Raw genomic sequence first — 22030 nt, 5'->3', positions numbered from 1 at the left:
CTTGCTACATTCACCACCTTGCCTCGTCTGATTATCCACTTCGCCTCTATACCTTTCTCCTGTGCTTCCTGTCTTTTTCTGTTTCTCTCTTCCAGTAACTCCTTCCACTCTCGCCTCTCTAAAGGGGTCATATCCCTGCTGATATATATCTTTGATCCCTTGAGTTTTCTAGCTGATTTTAGTATTTTCGAACATGCTTCACTACTTTTTAACCGTATCTTCAGGGGCCTCGGTGCCTCACCCTTCTTCACCAAGCGTGTAGGTGGCTCAAAGTCACCACAGTTTTCCACTTCAATTTTTTCTAATACTTTCAATACATTCACAGAGTCTTCGCCCACCCTATCTTTGGCTTCTTCTTTGGAACTTTCATCAATGTTGAAGAAAACAAGATTTTGGTTCCGCTTTAGCCTTTCTTCTTTTTCTGCAGCATCACATTTAGACTCGGATATCTCCCCTGCTGTTCTTTCCACTCTTGCGATCTCTCCGACTGTTGTTTTCATTTCCTCCGTAAAGTCTCCACTTTCGATGCTTTTCACCTGTACGACAACTTGGTTGACTTTTGCTTTCATCTCCTCAATTTCTATCTCCACTTTCATGAAGTTTCCCAGGAATTTGGATGCTGCGTTGTTGCACATGTTCGAGCAATAAAAGTGGATGAGAGGGCATGGTCTCTCTGCATCTTTCTTCAGGATTTCATAGGTATTATCATCAATTTTCTCACATTTTGCATGATACCATGTGTCGCAGAGCTCTCATTGGATGCATTTTTCATCATCTTTACAAGTTTGACTACACCTTCCACATGTATCAGCATCATCCTGCTTATTCCTACCACTATTCAGTTTGGCATCATGGGGTCTCTGCTTCTCCACCTGTTTTACTTTTCTTTCCTTAGAACTGGGCCTACTTCCACTTGAAGTTAAAGCTAACTTTTTCTTCGCAACAGATGCCATTTCTGAATCATTGGCCCCCATCATGTTTTTTTCACTATTACTAGATCTTCGGACTTGAGCTCCAGCACTAGCACCAGCACTCATTAGTAATCCTCTACTTTAATTTTTAGATTCTTATTTTAGTCTCTAGAACTACTCAGTCAAGCTCAGTCAGTGTCAAATAGTCACTGATCCTTATTGTTTATCCTCCTTAGATGGTTTTTCTGCTATCATAATAATAGATTCCTTTAAAGTTGACACAGTTCATACAATGTCTCTAATAAATTTGAAGATTTGTTTATACACTTTCACATTTGAAAATTTGAATGTCAGCCATCTTGAAAACGAAATGTCCTTGGTGCAGGGACGGCTGGTAATAATGGGCAGGTGGGCAAATACCAGCCTGTTTTTTCAAGTTATATGCTGTATTACCAGGTCCGAAATAATCAAATTTAAATTAGATAATTTCAAAAGTTACTACAGTGGAACCTCCCGATAACGACATGCCACGGGACCGAGTTTTTATGTCGTTATCCGGAGGTGTCGTTATTTAGGGGTTTCCAAGATGGCGGACAAAGTGGGCGTGGTAAGGCCCGCGGGACCAGATTTTATTAACATTGACAAAACAAACAAAACATTGTAGTGTATTCCTCTTAGAGGGTTCTTGTGCGTGTGTCTGGATGAGACTTTTAGGTGATCTGAACTGAGTACACTGATAGTGTGCTCCTGGAATCTACATCTGTTCCCTATTTAAACCATTCCCCTTTGTCTTACTTTTTCTTATGTCATTTCAATTGTAAATATAGAATGTTTTTTACTATCCACTTTTCTTCCTTTTTACTGGCGCTGATATGACATAGATGTGTCACAGGCGCTGTAAAACCCTTTAAAACAAACAAAATTCCTCCTCCTCCTCCCACAAAAACACTACTACTACTACTGCTACTACTACTACTACTACTACTACTACTACTACTACTACTACTACTACTACTACTACTACTACTACTACTACTACTACTACTACTACTACTACTACTACTACTACTACTACTACTACTACTACTACTACTACTACTACTACTACTACTACTACTATTATTATTATTATTATTATTATTATTATATTATTATTATTATTATTATTATTATTATTATTATTACTACTACTACTTCTACTACTACTACGACTACTACTACTACTACTACTACTACTACTACTACTACTACTACTACTACTACTACTACTACTACTACTACTACTATATATTATTATTATACTATTCTACTACTACTACTACTACTACTACTACTACTACTACTACTACTACTACTACTACTACTACTACTACTACTACTACTACTACTACTACTACTACTACTACTACTACTACTAAATACACTAACTATCTATCACCACATAATATCACATTTTCCAAGATTTTGTGTTTACTTGCTTACACTTACATTTATACCTTGGTTTTTATTAATGCATATCAGCCAAGATTCGTCAAAAAAAGCTGCGTTCTCATTGGTTCAAGCAGGAATCGTTTTTATAAACTTTTGAGTACTCATACTCGGTATTTTTAGTATCAGATATCTACGAAAACTGCCGAAAATCGCCAAAATGATGTCGTTATTCGGAGGTTTTATCAAAAAGTGCGTCGTTATTTGGAGGTTATTTTTACTGATCTTAAATAGAAAAAAAATCGGGACCACGGGTCAATGTCGTTATCAGGAGGTTGTCGTTATTCGGAGGTGTCGTAATCGGGAGGTTCCACTGTACTTAAACTTGATACTTCGTACTGAAATCAATTTGTGTGTATTTTTGATAGATTGCGAATCACCATGCACCCCTGAATGCATAAACCAGGATACGCTCCTGTTCTTTTTTATCACCCCCCCCCCCCACCACCACTCCACTCCGCCCACATCGTCATCTCATCGTCACGTCGCCTGACGATTTTTGCTGTCTGGCCTCTCTAGTACTAGGTCGGGCTAATTCAAATGAGCCCACCTTATTAACCAGTGAAAACTAAATAGGGATTATGGCAAACGAACTTTTTCTTATTTATTGCCTTACTTGTGCTGGTACCATTGATGTAATGACTTTGGGAAGGTTCCAGTATTGAATTAAATTTATTAATTTACTAATTTTATATCAATTAAGTATTAATTTGTGTTGTTTTTATATATTTGTTTATCCATTTAAACCATTTCTTTTTTTCTCGTTTTCTTTAGTGCTTCTAAAAACTCATTTATTTAAATTGTTTTCTTATTTGTTTTTTGTTGTTGTTGTTTTTCGGGATTTTTTGTTTTGTTTTTTAACAAATTAATTTGTAAGTTTTTTTTTAAAATTCTTAAAGTAATTACCGCTGTATTTTTATTGCCAGACTAAATAATTTTGCAAAACAATGTAATTTTCTATTGTATTCCGTCTAATAAAACAAAACACTTTTATTCAAAAGTCACGACTAAATAAATATATAAAATACAACCACCATTTCGGTTTTCTCAACAATTGAATTAGTATACGAGAAATACTCTTCTGAGAAAGGAGAGATTTGAATTCTAACTAAGTTATAGAGGAAATAAATACTTTTAAAGGAAGGGTGGGCAGATTCCGTACTTGCCCGTCCAGAAGCTAATACATACATAAGATAGTTCGCGATGAAAGCGGGAAGCTAGGGGTTGGTTGTGTGAGGAGTAAAGATAACACGGTCGTTATTGTGATAGTCTAACGAATGCATGAGGAGAGATTGGTAACATTATTTTGTCTTAATTGTATTGTATGAAGTATTGGCGAAAGCCTAAAATTAAATAAACTTTGTTTTTGTTTGTCTTATTTTGACTATGGAACTAATGCTTGTCATAGCAGACCTGCCTACTTGAAATAGGAAAATAAAAATCGCAGTTTCCAGGGCTAATAAAATCGTAGATATTTTAACTACCCTTTAAAAAAAATCACTGGAATTTTCGTCTGTTTTGATAGATATCATATTTTAAAAAACGAGAAAAAATGATTGGAAACGTAATAATGATGGTGATGGTGGTAGTGATAGTGGTAGCGGTGGTGGTAGTAGTAATGATGGTGGTGGTAGTAATGATGATGGTAATATTATTTATTATTATTTATTATTATTATTATTATATATATTATTATTATTATTATTATTATTATTATTATTATTATTATTATTGTTGTTGTTGTTATTATTGTTATTATTATTATTATTATTATTATTATTATTATATATTATTATTATTATTATATTATTATTTATTATTATTATCATTATTATTTATTATTGTACGTATTGGTGGTATTACTATTGTTGTATTTTTATTGTGGTTATTAATGGTATCAGTTTATTGTTTGGTTCCATTTACCATTTTTTTTCCACTTTCATGTATGTGGTCATCAAATTGTATGATTTATTGTCGAAAGCCTAAGATTGAATAAACTTTGTAATATCGTATGGTAACTATCATTGTCGACGACATCGTCGTTGTCATCATCATCATCATCATCATCATCATCATCATCATCATCATCATCATCATCATCATCATCATCATCATCATCATCATCTTAACAACAACAACAACAACAACAACAACAACAACAACAACAACAACAACAATATTAACAACAAGTACTACAATAGCAATAAAAACAATATCAACATCATCATACAATTTCCGTCATCGTCTCCACAACTATCATTCTAACAAACAGCACCACCAAAACCACTACCATAATTACATCCTCCTCCACCACCACCACCACCGCTACCACTATTCCAACCACTACCAGCACCGGCAAAATCATTCTAACCACCAAGACAGCAGTAAAAATGATGCAATTTGAGCTCTGAATGAAACTCGAGTCATATCGCTGTTGTTGCTTCTCGATGAAAACTTTAATGTTACTACATACTACTGAAAACCAGTAATGTAACAGAAATATTAATCTCGCCGTTGAGGGATTAAAGCATCTCTTTAATTTTTGGAGTGAACGAAATGGACTTGTATTGTCAAGGTGTTGTCGCATTATGTCTCGTCCCTTTATTTTTTTGTTGTATTCTCTTTCGTGATTCATTTTTGATTACGTTTGGAATAATTAAAATCTACTGGTATGGGAGCGTTCACATATTACGTCATCAGCTAGGGGGGGAGGGGGGTCTACCAAATGTTGACATGTGTTGACATGGGGGAGGGGGGGGGGTCAGACCCAAGATGATGTCATCAAAACATAGGCAAATTAGGCCTATTTTATTAAATGCAAGAGCTTCAAAAATGGCATTCCAAATAAATTAGCAAAAAGAAGAACAGCAAATGGGAGAAAGTGATGACGATGAAGATGAAATTGATGATACTATTTATAGTACATTGCCAGAGGTCCAAGGCAGAAACATTTTTGAATCAATTAATTTTATATTTGGAAATTGAAACAGAAATTCATTCCACTAAAAGACTAATATGCTATAAAATAATTTGCCTCCTATACTATTTTAAATTACACTTTCTGAATTTTTTTTAATAGCACCTGCACCAAGTAGCCTAATTTAAATAATGTTTGTTAGATGTTATCTTTGCAAATTTAAATTTTATGTCCCCATTGTATCGTAAAACATAAATTATCAACACTTTCTGAAATTAATAAAATGTCTGAATGTGTTTTATCAAACGTTGATAATCAATGTTTATGGTTTGAAAAACGAATAATAAATATTGTGAAATTAAAGTTATCTTTTAGTTTTTATTAAATTAGATGACGTCATCATCTGTTGAGGGAGGGGGGGGGGTCAGGTCAATGATGACAAGTGATGACTTGGGGGAGGGGGGGGGTCTAAAAAGGGCAAATTTTTGATGACGTAATATGTGAACGCTCCCTATTGTCATTTCATTGTGAATGTGATTATTTGTGGTTGAAATATTATTGTTTAAAGGTGAAAAAAAATAATTTAAAAAAAATTAATTTGAAAAAATAAAATAAATGAATAAATAATAAATAAATAAATAAATTAATTGATTAAAAAAAAAAAAAAAAAATATATATATATATATATATCTTTGCCCCACCACTGTAATAAATAGGCTAGAACCGCCACTGCCTTGGTGTTTACAACCACTCAATCACAACTAGGATTTTATCCAATATCACTTCCAAAATCACACATGAAATAAATCCAGATCCAAGATCAGGACACTGAGCTTTAAATAAAGTCAAATATATAGCTGTCCAGTCTTATAAATCTATCAAATTACAAACTATTTGCAGAGCTTCAGACACCACTGCTCATCGTGGCGGCCATCTTTTTTTGTTGGACGGCTAACATGTTGAGATAATTCATACCTGTTATTATAGAGAAATAACCAAAATGTTACTGTCTAATGGGAGCTACATAAACATAAAGTAACGTGAAAATGTTATTTCAAACAGTGACAGATTGGATACGAGCGACACACAGATCGCACTCGGAATCCATGTTCGATGTTTGATTACGTGTGATAAAAAATTATAAGTGTCTCCAGTTGTCTGCCACATTGCTTAAAAACAACTGCTGTACTGAGATTAAAATCATCAGTTGTCAACACCATTCCTCTCCCAATCTATGTAAATGTAAATCTTTACAAATTATTTCTCACACCACCTCTACCCACCCCAAAATGAATTTATTACCTCAATGCTCAGTCATCAAGTAACAAAACTGAGGAATTAAGTGACTTAATTTTGGAAAACAATTATGATATGTTTTTTTATCACTGAAACCTGACTATCACAAACTGAAGACGAAATGATCATCACCGATCTCCCCCCACCTGCTTACAACATAAGATCATATCCCCGTATTGGAAGAAGAGGTGGTGGTATAGCCGTTCTATATAAAAAATCAACTCTAAACAACACAACTTCTTTTGAATCTATGTCACTTACAATTGACTATGGTCATCAATATTTTTATTTTATTTGTAATTATATACTGTCTCCAAGCAAAAGAGATATAAGTACGAGCAAACAATTCATGGATGAATTTGTAGAAATAACTGAACACTCATCGGCCAAGAGTATCAGACCAATTATAGTTGGCAATTTTAACTTTCATTATGACTCAAAAGATCAAAATGTAGTAATTTTTAAGTAATTTATTTTTAACTGAAAATTCGCTAAGACAAGACGTCGGTGTGCCCACCCATAACAAGGGTCATATTCTGGATGGGGTTGTGGCAGATTTGAAACAGCCAATTCACAGTCTTGAAGTTTCTGACCCTGGCACCTCAGACCATTTCATGATTAGTTTTAATATCGAATTCCAGAAACCCAAACTTGAAAAAAGGCCATCACGTCAAGAAACAAGATCGATCATAATGATTTTAAGAAAGACTTTAAAAACGCCATAACATCGATTCAACAAGATGACCAGAAAATTAAAGCTTACTATTCTGTATTGAGTGAGCTTCTTAATTCGCCATGCTCCCCTCGAACAATGGACCATTACCGACCGCCCATCTACTCCATGGATGAATTGGATATAAAGATGGCAAAACTTAAACGTCTCAGCGATGAAAGGAAATGGCAGACATCCGGACTGCAGATTGACAAGGACATTTTAAAGGAACAAAATTGGAAAATCTAATTTCAATAAGAAAATCGAGGAATCACCACTAAGAATGCTTTTTGCTGTTGCTGACACCCTCTCTGGAAAGAAAAAGACTGACTCGTGTAATAAATACCCAACATCTTACAAATCTATTGATCTTCCTTCGATTTTTGGCGATTACATTCAGAGCAAGGTTACTAGAATTCAAGAAGAACTAGATTCGTATCAGGCTAGTCAAACAGTTTTTGATCCTTTTGGCAGTGAGAGCTTGCTCTGTGAGTTTTTGCCAGTGATTGAGAAAGAGGTAATTTCAGTTAAAAAACATTCACCACCTAAAACTTGTAACCTTGACCCCGACCCAACACCTATACCTGTCATCTGCATTTTATGCTAAATTGGGACCTAAAATTTGCCAAAATTTGCCAACCCCCCCCCCCCCCCAAATTTGCCAAGAAACTTGCCAAAAAGACCAAAATTTCCAAAAAATTTGCCGAGGAGAACCAAGCGTTTCAGTAAGAATTAACACGCGATACAGAAAAAAAAAATAAATATAAAAGACAATTTATTACATTTAAGGAGGCTACATTTATTAATTTGTTGTTACAAAGATTTTAAAGGATCATTATCCGTAGAGAGTAGCTTCCCTTGGTTTGGGCCCAGGCAAAGCTGCAACATTTCTCAAGTTTTGCACTTTTTTTTTTCGTTATTTTGTTTTCGCTTCTTTTTTTTCCCAAAATTTGCCACGCGATTTGCCAATTTTTCCAAAATTTGCCACGATTTGCCAATTTTGGGAAATTTGCCAAAATTTGCAGATCGCCCTGATATTTGCGGCCGCAAAAAATGCAGATGACAGCTATCCTGTCTTTAGCATTTTGCTCCCATTTTAACAGCCATAATAAATGAATCTCCCCTCCCCCCTTTCATAATAGGAGCTGAATATAGAAAACCCGACAGGGATATTGAAACCATGAAAGCTATTTGTAATAGTATCAAAGAAATATCACAAAATACAAGTCAACAATCTGGATTGGTGGGGATTTCAATCGGCCAGACATAAAACTGAGCAGACAGCTCGATTCAGAGTAACAGGTACCCAAAAGAGCTTAACTTAATGTTCACGCACGGCCTACAGCAATTTGTGAAGGAAAACACATGAGAAAAATCACTTCTTTAGTAAAAGTTGATAACCTAAGAGAAAAAGACAATTAAAAAGGAAGATCTATATGTGGAAACATTCAATGTCCCTAAAATGAAACAATAAACTAAACACCTTGCCAATGTATTCTTTGAAAAATTTACCACTGACTCGGACATTTGTGACCATGGAAAATTTTTACCAGCAACATCAAATCTATCCAAAATGATAATGCCCCCTCAAAAAATTACAACTTCAAAAACTCACCAACCCTGGATTAACACACAAACCAAGAAACTTGTTAAAAAGAAAAGGCAATGTAACATTAATTATCACATTTATGCTGGTGTCAACTAAACCGGTGCTTGCGAATGGGCTAGTCTCTTCCTGCGAATGGGCTAGTCTCTTCCATGGAAAATTGCATTGAAATTGTCAAGAATTGGATGTCTGTGAATAAATTAAAATTAAATGAAGAAAAAACTGAAGTCCTTATTTGCAATCCAAAGAAGTTCACAACATCTGTTCAAAACATTCATTGTGATTAACAATGAAATGATCTATTTCACAGAAAAAGATAGAAACTTAGGTATATACTTTCAAAATGACTTATCCATGGAAAAACACATTAACTACCTTTGTAAAATATTGCATTTCAAACATTCACAATCAAAATTTTAAAATAGTATTGCCCTAAAAACTCTTGTTTCATCACTTATATTCTCTTTCACAAATTGCAGCGCATCCAAAACCTTCTGCTAGGATCATTCTAAGAAAAAAGGGCAAGAGTTCATATTACACCCGTGTTATTGTCACTTCACTGGCTACCTGTTGAATTAAGATTCAAATACAAAATTGCTGTTCTTTGCTTTAAATGTGTCAACAAAACTGGTCCTTCATACCTATGCAACCTTATTTCATTGTACTCTCCCTCCAGAACTTTAAGATCTACTGATCATCTCCGATTAACTGTTCCCAAAAAAGGATCCAAAAAGTTTTCTGATGTCTTTTTCTCATGCTGCCCCTTTTATTTGGAACTCTCTTCCAATTTCCTCGAGAAAATGCAATACAGAAGCTACTTTAACGCAGATTTTATGACATTTTATTGGGAAATATTTGATAGATTAAAACCAGTCTCCATTTATGGATTATTTTTCATGGTATGACCGTATTCAGCATGTTTTGTGTATGAAAATGTTATTGTAGCTTTGATGTTTGTATTGAAAAGGTGCCTAGAACTGTTTGTATATGGAATAGTCGTGGTATAAATGATTTACATTATTATTATTATTTACATTTTACTCGAAGTAACACCCACAGTGTTCATGGCATGCGTCCATATTCAGTTATACATTATATATAATTCAGGGTGGACCTCTCAAGTTTCATGTGAAAACTATAAAATAAAAGTCTGAAATATAATTTTGTAAGATTAATATGCTTCATTTAATGAATGTAGGAAATGGAAAAAACAAATCAATCTAAAACTAAAAGAAAAAAAAAAACAAAAACACAGCTCATATTTTTAGAATCCTGATTTATTTTGAATTTTAAATTATATTTTCATCTTCTGGTTCAATCTATCATGTTTCTTTATTGAGAAGAATGAATATAATTTATGGCTTTTATAAAAGTCACACGCTTAAATTAAAAAGTGACAAATGATTGTAATATTATTGGCATCCAACAAAGTCAGTTAAAACATGACATAATGTTCATACAAAAACATGTTGTAAATGATGTAAGGGACCTGAACCTGAATGCCTCTTCGCTGTTTCACTGTTGTTTTCATCAAAGCTGATATTTCTCTCTAATTCTTTTACATACAGTTTGCTGCCTATGTTTCATAATCATAATTTTGAAGTGCTATTGTTCCATCAAAACACCAATGACATATTAAAAAAACCCGGGTATAACAAATAAATACAATGTATGAAATCTGATTCGCACAAAGACTGTCATGTGTTTATTGACATGCAAATTTTCAGATTGTTAGGATTTGCAAGACAAAAAACCTGTGTGACTCATTTGAGTGTTACCATGTTTATTATAAGATGAAGAAATAATATGAAACAGCTTTATAGATAGATTAAATAAACTATACTTTACCTTCCCTTTTTGCAGAGATCATTGGACTCCTACGTAATTTTCTTATCATACTTGGAAGATTACAATCATGGAGCAAAGGTCGTTTCCAGACATTGAGTATCAAAAACTGAAATTTTTCAACACAAAGAGCAAGGATGATCATATGAAAGGGCATTTTCGTCACATATTCTATGCTTTTACAACAATATCACTGTTGACATGCACTGCAGGAATTATAATGGGTGTATTTGAATCTTTCAAGTGGTATTATTCAGATACAGTTTTATCTCAGAGCGTTAACTATGGCAGTCTCCAATGTGAAATCCAAGAGGTGAAAAGGTTTGATTGCTGGCCTGAAAAGGTTGGTGTCAGTCCAGAATTATGTCAAAGTCGAGGATGTTGCTGGCATCCTTCCTCACACCCAGGCACTGCTCCATACTGCTTCTTCCCCACGAATTATAATGGCTACAATGCAACAGAAGTCAAGGAAACAAGTACAGGTCTTGAGGCAACACTGCTGAGAAAGAGTACTTCTTTTTACTCGGGTGATGTGAAGCTGCTGAAACTCAAAGTTGACTTTCAAACTCACTCAAGGCTGCGTATCAAGGTAAACCAAATATACAACATGATTAGTTTTTTTAATGAAGAACAGATTAATTCTTGGGTCAAAGTCTGCCGCAGTGGGCGGCGGGCCGGCCTATCAAAAAATTTCAATTAACCCTGCCGGCCATTGAAAAGTGGTGGTCTCTCTACATATTTGTTGCCATGAAGGAAATATTCTGTCATTGCAGTTTGGGCTGGGATGTTATCTTTTCGACGTAAGATGTGACCAAATCGCCTCCATCGCTGTTCTTTTATTATTGTACTCGGGCATTGGATCCTGGTTTTTTCATCAAGATCATTATTTGTAATTGTCTCTAGCCAATAGATTCTGATTACGCGATGTAATTGTTTGCGGTGGTATGAGTCGAGACTTTCTAAGTTCTTTTTTGTGAGGCCCCAGGTTCCACAATTATATGTCAATATCAGAATAATCAGTTCCTCGTAAATCTGCATTCGTTTATTCTCACTGATTATGTTATTTCTATTCTATAAATTTTGGAGATTTTATGCATCACTTGATTTCTCTGTGTTTTCCATTCTCATTTTAGTTCTTCATTGTGGCAACTGTTAAAATTGAGTTATGTTGCTTTTGTTCTTCTGAAAGTTGTTGGAGAATTGGACAGAAGCTCCTTTTGAAATTTGTTGTCGTTGGAAGAGTTTCGTCTCTGACCAAAATGACCAAAATGATAGTGTTGATCAATTTCTGGTGTTGTAGGACAGGGTCTGTTTCCGCATTGACATGTATAAGCTCAAGTTTGTTTTTAAATGCATTACGTATATCTTCATCTTTTAGGCTAGTAAACTCTGTTGCTGTTTTGGTCTGGGTTTAAAAAATCTTATTTTACTAACTGACTGCTTGAAAGAAATTACTAACGTCTGTGGTCAGTGTTTACGTTTGTTCCAGAATATGCCCTTGCATTGTTCATCTTTTTTTTTTGTAACGTTCTGGGACAATAACATAGTCAATTTGGTTATAAATTTTTATGATATTGTCATCCACTTTCATTGATCCTTCCGATGTGGTTATATGTCTAAATGGATGCTTGAATGCCGAATTGGCAATAAACATTGTTTTCTGTGCAAAAATCAATTAGGCGTTGACCAGTATCATTTCTTTTGCCTTTGGAATAGTTGCCTAAACAACATTCACTTTCTGATTTCTGGGAGTTAAAATCCCCAACCAGTATGACATCTTCTTTTCTATGTTTATTTATGACAAACATTTCATCATTTCATTATAAATTTTTGCTTTACTGTTGATACTGCGGTGGGCATATGAGTATTGATTATTATTGTAGATCTGTTTTTATTTAATATATTTGCAGAGTTCTTAATTTTTAATACTTCTATCCTATCGTGAATGATCCCGTATGTTTCTAGATGTGGTAGCCATGCCTGAGATATTAGAAACCCCAAGCCCCCCTGAAAGTTTTCATGTGGAAAGGTTATTAGTTGATTCCCTTCAATGATCTGGTCTTTTTCAGGTCGTATCTTTTCTTGAAGGCATACGTTATTGAGATTGTATTTCTTTCAATCCTTGATAAGATTATAATCCACGCACATTGAATGACGCAATATTTATTTGCAATGATTTGAGGTTTTCCATACAGCAAAATATAATTGTGTGTTCAGTTCTGGTTTTAATGTAAACACTGTTGAAAAAGATACATCGATAATTGGTCATTCACCAGCATTGGCGCATCTCTACGGGAATACTGTCTATTCTATTCATTCCTTCTTCGAAAAACTCCATTTGTTCGAAAGAACATGCCAACAGATTATGATTTAACATAAATTACATCACTAGCAAGTCAAATAAACGCACACAAATTCACCTTTAGATTTCTTTCTGTAGAGGCTGAAGTTTATATATATATTATGTCTGGTAGTTCTTTTTTTATCACATTTGTTCGGAACAATTCAATATTAATTCGCATATTTCGGCTCTTCGTATGCTCCCATCATAACGTCGAATTGCCCTTTTTTCTTTGTCCATGCTATTTAGTTGTGGAACAGGAGTGCCTTTCTTGTGTGCTTGATGATTTCGATAGTGCTCTGGCTGATGTCGGTGTTTTCACATGTAAAGTTGATTGCTCGCATGAATATATTTTCGGTTATGCTGGCGTAAAAATTAAAAATCTGTTATGTCCAACTGTATAAATTTTAGCATTTGTTTCTTGGGGAGGTCTTTAAACCAATTAATAACTGCCGCCTGAGTGTTAGTCCATTGTTGAATGCCTACCTTTGATCTAATGGTGTCATTGATTTCCTGGAGATAATGTTTGCTTTTCTGCCTATTTCTGATTTTGACAGATTTTTAAGTCTGCATGAGGGGTTGCTGTTGAAATCTTCTTTGTGATGTACAGGACATCCATCAATAAATATATATATATTTGATACAAATATGGTACGAAAAGTGCTCGACATGTAGTAATGGAGCGAATTATTATTTTTAAAAATATTTACCACAATGTTTGAGACAGTCTACATTAATGTTTCAGGCTTAATTTGCCATCGTCAGGACTGAGTTGTTTTGTTGACTGTTGTTGTTTCTTGAAGTGGTTCCGGTTTAAAGTTAGTTAACGAGAACTTCCGGCGATGTGGACACGTACCGTACATCTCACTTTTCGTGTTGAGTGTGGCTTCATGAGGGTGTTTGATTATAGTGTATTTCTCTTCCAGGCATAAGCTACATTGTTTTGATGTTGGTGTGTATCCTGTTGCTTTAGATAAAATTTTCCATGAAATGTTGTGGTCTAGTTTGTTGTCTTTTAATTTCCAAATATGTTCGCTGAGTTTTGTGGATGTTTTTTTGTTAGTGTTTCTAAATGTTGAGGTGTGGAGGGTGTATCTTGTTTTGAAATTATTTTCCGTTAGTCCTACATATTTTTCTTGCTTGTTTGTTTTAGTTTGGGTGACTGTGGCTTGGTAAATTAAACTTGATTCTAAACATTGTTTGTTTAGCGGGCAATGTTCCTTATTTCTGCAGTTGCATTTTCTGGTGGGTGGGTTTTGCTCTTGTCGGTGGTTTATTAATATTTTTTTGTTGTGGCTTGAAATTATTTGTTCTATGTTGCGCATACACGAGTAGCTTATTTTTATGGTATTCCTGTTGATAATTTTATGTAGCTTGTGGTTTTTTGGAAAGTGTGTATCAATTAACTTCAGGAACTGCTGTCCTATGTTTGTGCTGATGTTTTTGTCGAAAGTTGGGTTGAACCAAGTAATGTGTCGTTTTCTTGTTTTACGTTCTTCACTTGTGTGTTGGGGTTTACATGTGAGGGAGGCGTCTGTGTATTCAAATGTTGTGTTGTATCCGCTTTTTGTGAGTGCTTCTTTGTAGGGGGTGGCTGCGACGTTGAATATCTCTCTGTTTTCCGAAAGTTTGCTTACCCTCAGTGCTATGCTTTTTGGTATGTTTTCAATGACGGAACGGGGGTGGTTGCTGTTTTTATTAATGTAGCTAATGGTGTTGTTTGGTTTTCTGAACGGTTGGAATGAATTGGATTTTATGTCGAATGTGATGTCGAGGAAGTCAACTGTTTTTTTGTTTGCTTCTATCTTGATTTTCAAATTGTTGTTTTGGAATATTTTACAGATTTGTTTTTTGATGTTTTCGTTCGCTCTTGGTCGTTTGTTAGTTATAGCGAGTCCGTCATCTCTATAGAGGCCGATGTATGTGTGTGTATGTTGCAGTTGTGACAGGATCGATAATTGGTCATTCACCAGCATTGGCGCATCTCTACGGGAATACTGTCTATTCTATTCATTCCTTCTTTGAAAAACTCCATTTGTTCGAAAGAACACGCCAACAGATTATGATTTAACATAAATTACATCACTAGCAAGTCAAATAAACGCACACAAATTCACCTTTAGATTTCTTTCTGTAGTTTATATATATATTATGTCTGGTAGTTATTTTTTTATCACATTTGTTCGGAACAATTCAATTAATTCGCATATTTCGGCTCTTCGTATGCTCCCATCATAACGTCGAATTGCCCTTTTTTCTTTGTCCATGCTATTTAGTTGTGGAACAGGAGTGCCTTTCTTGTGTGCTTGATGATTTCGATAGTGCTCTGGCTGATGTCGGTGTTTTCACATGTAAAGTTGATTGCTCGCAACAACAGTCAACAAAACAACTCAGTCCTGACGATGGCAAATTAAGCCTGAAACATTAATGTAGACTGTCTCAAACATTGTGGTAAATATTTAGAAAAATAATAATTCGCTCCATTACTACATGTCGAGCACTTTTCGTACCATATTTGTATCAAATATATATATATATTTATTGATGGATGTCCTGTACATCACAAAGAAGATTTCAACAGCAACCCCTCATGCAGACTTAAAAATCTGTCAAAATCAGAAATAGGCAGAAAAGCAAACATTATCTCCAGGAAATCAATGACACCATTAGAACAAAGATTAGTTATAGCGAGTCCGTCATCTCTATAGAGGCCGATGTATGTGTGTGTATGTTGCAGTTGTGACAGGATGTAGAGTCCGACCAGTTCGCATGTTTCAGCACCGTCGAACGAACCCATTGTTACGTCGAAATCATTATGTCGCTTTGTCCACGGCGTGTTGTAATAGTATAGTGTGCTGTGCTTGGTGTGTTTGATGATGTGTTTTTCCTCTTCTGTGATGTTGGTGTATTTTGCTGCAAATTCCAATGCTTTGTTTAGTAAGTCTGGGGTGATGGAGGGGTAAAAATCGCAAATGTCGAAAGAGATGAAGGTGCAATTTTCTTTGTTTTGGATATTTTTGGTCGGTCTCTACATCCTGTCACAACTGCAACATACACACACATACATCGGCCTCTATAGAGATGACGGACTCGCTATAACTAACAAACGACCAAGAGCGAACGAAAACATCAAAAAACAAATCTGTAAAATATTCCAAAACAACAATTTGAAAATCACGATAGAAGCAAACAAAAAAACAGTTGACTTCCTCGACATCGCATTCGACATAAAATCCAATTCATTCCAACCGTTCAGAAAACCAAACAACACCATTAGCTACATTAATAAAAACAGCAACCACCCCCGTTCCGTCATTGAAAACATACCAAAAAGCATAGCACTGAGGGTGAGCAAACTTTCGGAAAACAGAGAGATATTCAACGTCGCAGCCACCCCCTACAAAGAAGCACTCACAAAAAGCGGATACAACACAACAGTTGAATACACAGATGCCTCCCTCACATGTAAACCCCAACACACAAGTGAAGAACGTAAAACAAGAAAACGACACATTACTTGGTTCAACCCACCTTTCGACAAAAACATCAGCACAAACATAGGACAGCAGTTCCTGAAGTTAATCGATACACACTTTCCAAAAAACCACAAGCTACATAAAATTATCAACAGGAATACCATAAAAATAAGCTACTCGTGTATGCGCAACATAGAACAAATAATTTCAAGCCACAACAAAAAAATATTAATAAACCACCGACAAGAGCAAAACCCACCCACCAGAAAATGCAACTGCAGAAATAAGGAACATTGCCCGCTAAACAAACAATGTTTAGAATCAAGTTTAATTTACCAAGCCACAGTCACCCAAACTAAAACAAACAAGCAAGAAAAATATGTAGGACTAACGGAAAATAATTTCAAAACAAGATACACCCTCCACACCTCAACATTTAGAAACACTAACAAAAAAACATCCACAAAACTCAGCGAACATATTTGGAAATTAAAAGACAACAAACTAGACCACAACATTTCATGGAAAATTTTATCTAAAGCAACAGGATACACACCAACATCAAAACAATGTAGCTTATGCCTGGAAGAGAAATACACTATAATCAAACACCCTCATGAAGCCACACTCAACACGAAAAGTGAGATGTACGGTACGTGTCCACATCGCCGGAAGTTCTTGTTAATTAACTTTAAACCGGAACCACTTCAAGAAACAACAACAGTCAACAAAACAACTCAGTCCTGACGATGGCAAATTAAGCCTGAAACATTAATGTAGACTGTCTCAAAACATTGTGGTTAATATTTTAAAACATAATATATATATATATATATATACATATATATATATATATATACATATATACATTTAGTCAAATTTGTGCTCGTGGTCACATGTATAAGGCAGCAACCTGCCATAGCAGCCAGCCTCCGTAACTGACCATAGTTTTTTCTCCTATTTTGTTACTGCATAAGGTGGCCATTCCGTAACACAGACACTTATTGCTGGGACAAAAAAGGTCATTTGACTCATATAAGGTGGTCAGATGATCTCTTCAATTGACAAAATTAAACCCATTCATACTGGCGTTAAAGGAGCCAGGAGTGTTACTAGTGCCATGAAACTACCCAAAACAAATAAATGCTATCCACTCATCTTTGCAACGTTCAGAGGCAATCAATCTATCCTAAGTTGAAAAATGACATGGTATGATCAACTTCTACATTATACAATGTCAATCAACGCAGCACCAAAAGTAAATAAACTATTGCACCATTGTCCACTACAATTGAAGCCCGTAACTGGAACTCCGCTTTATTGGAAGAGCTGGTTAATTGGAATGATATGTCAGTGACAAAATTTTTGTCATATATATAATGCATGCCAGTTAATCAGAGTAATTTTAGACCTTTAGAATGCAATAGTTTTTTTTTCTGACCAAGATATTTTAAAAATTAATAACTATTGAGATTAGCAATTAATGGAATCATCAAATGAATAAATAGGCCTGTTAATTAAAAATTCCACCCATTCCTTTTTATATTATAGCATATCATAATTTACCCCATTGACCATCTCTGGGTGTGGTCTTTTGACCTCCCATGATGGGCAGGAGGTTACTTTCTATGTCTTCTATCCCCATATGTCTGTTTTCTGAGTTGCTCTCTGTCTTTGTCTTGGAATGAGATTGTTGGTTTTGTCCTTAGCTAAGAGGGAAACGATCAAATGTTTAGTATTAGTTTTAAGAGGGTTCTCTTTCCCCATGTAAATCACCTCTCTGTTATGTGCTGATAATTATATTTTTTTGTTTTTAACATATCTTGTTAACGTTTTAGCATATTCCTCTTATTGGGATCCTTTACTGGTGTCTGGATAAGACTTTTAGGTGATTTCAAACAAAGTACATTGATGGTATTGTCTTGAAATCTACATCTGCTCTCTATTTGAACCAATTCCCCTTTGTATTACTTTTCTTGGATCCCATTGTCTTCCTTTTTACTGACGCTGAAATTACCTCAGTGTGTTGCCTGGGTGGGGTTCCTGACCTCCCACAGTGGGCAGGGAGGCATATACTGTGTCTTCTATCCCCCTATATATGTTTTCCCACATGCTTTCTGTCTTTGTCTTGGAATGAGATTACTTGGGTTTTGTCCTGGCTGGGAGGGAAACAGTCAAATGTATAGAGTATAGTTATGCACTGTATTATTTTTGTTTTACATATATACGATTTGCAAACATTGAAGTGTTTTCCTCTTACTGGGGACCTGTGCTTGTGTCAGGATGAACATTTATGTGATCTCAAACCAAGTATACTGATGGTGGTATGATCTTGGAATCTATTTGAACTAATTCCCCTTTGTCTTCCTTTTTTCTTGGGTACTTAATTGTAATTATAGAACTTTAAACTATTCAATTTTCTTCCTTTTCACTGGTGCTGATATGACCTAAATGTGTTGTAAGTGCGTAAAACCCCTAAAAACAAACAAAATATAAATGTGTTGCTATCGCTATAAAACCCTTAAAACCAAAACAAAAACCGTTGACCATCTTGGGGAACAAAAAATAATAAATCTGAGTTTTAGACCGTGGGCTGGCAGTCGAAACCCTTCCCCCCCCCCCCTCCCCCCTTTGGGATTTTTGTACACCCATATTTTCTTAAAGAGTACCCATAGAAGTGTTAAAAAATCGATGTTAGCCACTTTGCAAGTGTAGCCTTTACAGAGTTATCGCCCCTGAAAGATCACGTGGTGCAGAAAAATTAGACAAGGACTAACAAACTTTGAAGGTTGATAACTTTGCCAATTTTTGTTTGAGAGCCTTAATATTGGTTTCAAAAGAAAGCCTGAAAGTTAATATATACGTCCATATTAAAAATATGGTACTGAAAACGTTATCTTTTAAAATATCGACGTTAAAAGGTCGAAAAAATATTTTTTTGCGATTTTGAACATCTGTCAAACTTTTTAAAACAAAAACTATACACAATTTTATATGTCTTTAAAAACAAAAGTTGTAGAGAGTGCAATGTACAAAGTATATGACAAATTTGGAAGTATTCGAAGAAGTCGTTACGGAGTTGGCGCTTATTTAAGGTCAAAATAGACCTAAAATTGTCCAAAAATGACTATTTAAGAATTTATGTAAACATAGTCTTGTAGCATCTCAAATAAAAGATCTCGGTGAGTGGAGTGCAGATATGAACATTATAATCACATGATATTTTATCTTATGTATGTTAGTGACACTACAAAGCACAGTTAAGCAAGAACGACTTAATAGATCGATAGCAGATGACATTTGCTATTGTGTTACCAATGGGCGCTGGAAGATGCCCAAGCATATACTGCTGGACTGCTGGGTGTATCAGTAAGACACCTTACAGGTAATGCACAACTCATTCATATATTGAACAGATTTGGACATACTATTTCATATTCAGCAATTCTGGAAATCGAAACTGCCATTTGTGACAGCATTACCAACTCCAGCAACATTCTTCCTCAGCAAATCAAAACAGAGACCAACCTTGTAACTCACTTCTGCTGGGATAACTTCGACCTAGCTGAGGAAACATTATCTGGTTCAGACACAACACATACGACACACGGGATAGTGATTCAGGAAGTAAGAGGAAAGCCTAACGAGGAAGTGACCAATGAAAAAGAAATTGATGGCTGCCAGACAGACACGGGTCAAACAACTGTTACACAGAGTAAAAGGCAATCCATGAATTACCAACCCAAAGATTTACCACCGTGTTTCTTAAAGCAAAAAACAGAACCAACCATACCGACACTTGAAGTATGTGTACCATGTTCTGTACTAGGTGAAGTTCCACTGTCAGATTTCCTGTGGATGTTTTGTAGATCCAATCTAGAAGGATTGAGAGAGAGACAGTTCCTGGCTGGCAAGGATGGGTTTCTGCTTTGGGAAAACTCATGCAAGGGACAGGTTTTGAAGAAATTATCATAGAATCTGGCATCTGTGCAAGTGGTTCTATGAACAAAGTGATGAGTGGAAAACACTATAATAGAGCACTGAGAGTTCACGTGTTGATGCTAAAGGCTCTAGAGAGATGTTTATTTAAACAGTTTGAGCAGCATACCAACTCCAACATTCTCATCAAATCTGTGAAAAAAGAATCAGTGAGTCCATGCTCTTCATGGACGAAAATAGTCTCGAGTGTGCATCAGAGAATGAAGACTTCAAAGATTTGTGGATGCAATACTCACACTTTAGGGAAGGAGTTCACCAGGGATGTCTTGGAAAAACAGCCCAATTTTGGATTAAGTATATGGATAAAGTTTGACTGTTGCTAAAATTTCTACGAGACACAAAGACCAACAACTTCATTGTTCATGTCCAGTGCCTTCAGGAACTATGTCCCTTATTCTTTGCAATGGACCATCAGATTTATGCTAGATACGTGTCAGCATACCTCATGTCTCTGACCAATCTTTCCCATTCACATCCAGGTGCTGATGAGTTGCTGAAAAACTGTAGACATGTTGATCGAGCAGACTATCAATCGGCAAGCAAAATCTAAAGGGGGGATTATTGGCTTCAGCAGAAATATGCCTGCATATCATCGCTGGTGTCTTACCAGACCCACAAAAGATGAGTATTTAAATGCCACTCTCGAACAAGCCGACATGAATAAGGAAGACACCTCCATTCACAAAGAAGAAAGACCATCAAAAATACGGGAAAGTGAGGCTGCTATTCAGCGTGTGCATTCTGCAGTGAACAGATTCATAAATCCCTTTGATATTGGCGAAAAGGAATCTTTAATAATATGTTTATCTTCAGGGATGAGAGCAGCAGAAAATATTTCTGATGATCTTTTGTCTGTTGACCAAAAGGGCCAGGAACAATTTAATGAATTTGTTCAAAAACGTCTGGTGGAGAAAGAACATTCCTTTCACAAGCCCATAAAAAAGACATCTCTGAAGACGTTTCGTAACGACCATAAAACTGTCACTGTAAAACCATCAAAACAATAAAGTGTACAGATCGCTGCACAGGGAAACATTTTTGAGCAGTTACTGATGGTCAGTACACATCATGACTTGGATCTGCAAAAAGTGTTGGCATATCCTCAAAGTCCAATCAACACCAGATGGACTTCCAACAAAAACAGACAAAAGTGCATTGATCCATGAATTAGAAAATCTTGTCGCTCTTGTTGATGTCAAAAACAATACGAATACATGCAAAGACGTTGTAATTGATGGAAATGCTGTGTTTCATTCCCTAAAAAGTATTCCGGAAACTTTTGGCCAGCTGTCAGAAAAGATCTTTCAACTTTTACCCTCAGCTAAACGTATTCATTTTGTGACAGATTCGTATAACACAAAATCCATCAGATCTCTTGAACAGACCAGAAGATGCTCCAGTCAGACAAAACCCTTGTTATTGCTGGGACTATCTACAAA

General features: G+C 35.5%; 1 protein-coding gene across 11 annotated transcripts in view; it reads left to right on the top strand.

Moving 5' to 3' along the window:
• LOC144972622 (lysosomal alpha-glucosidase-like) overlaps positions 1–22030 on the top strand; it is a 117924-nt gene that overhangs the window by 15490 nt on the left and 80404 nt on the right. For all 11 annotated transcript variants that reach the window (XR_013645384.1, XM_078914061.1, XM_078914065.1 and 8 more), the window contains exon 2: positions 10794–11364. Coding sequence is in view for 10 of the 11 variants with exons in the window: in XM_078914061.1 (XP_078770187.1) it covers positions 10846–11364 (519 nt within the window). In the remaining variant the exon portion in view is untranslated. The remainder of the gene's footprint in view (positions 1–10793; positions 11365–22030) is intronic.

This window comes from Berghia stephanieae, chromosome 5, assembly GCF_034508935.2.
Source record: "Berghia stephanieae isolate SIO BIC M18660-M18661 chromosome 5, UCSD_Bste_1.3, whole genome shotgun sequence".
In the NCBI taxonomy this organism is placed as follows: domain Eukaryota; kingdom Metazoa; phylum Mollusca; class Gastropoda; order Nudibranchia; family Aeolidiidae; genus Berghia; species Berghia stephanieae.
The sequence above is the reverse complement of the archived record's forward strand: the minus strand, read 5'-3'. Positions and strand labels throughout refer to the sequence as shown.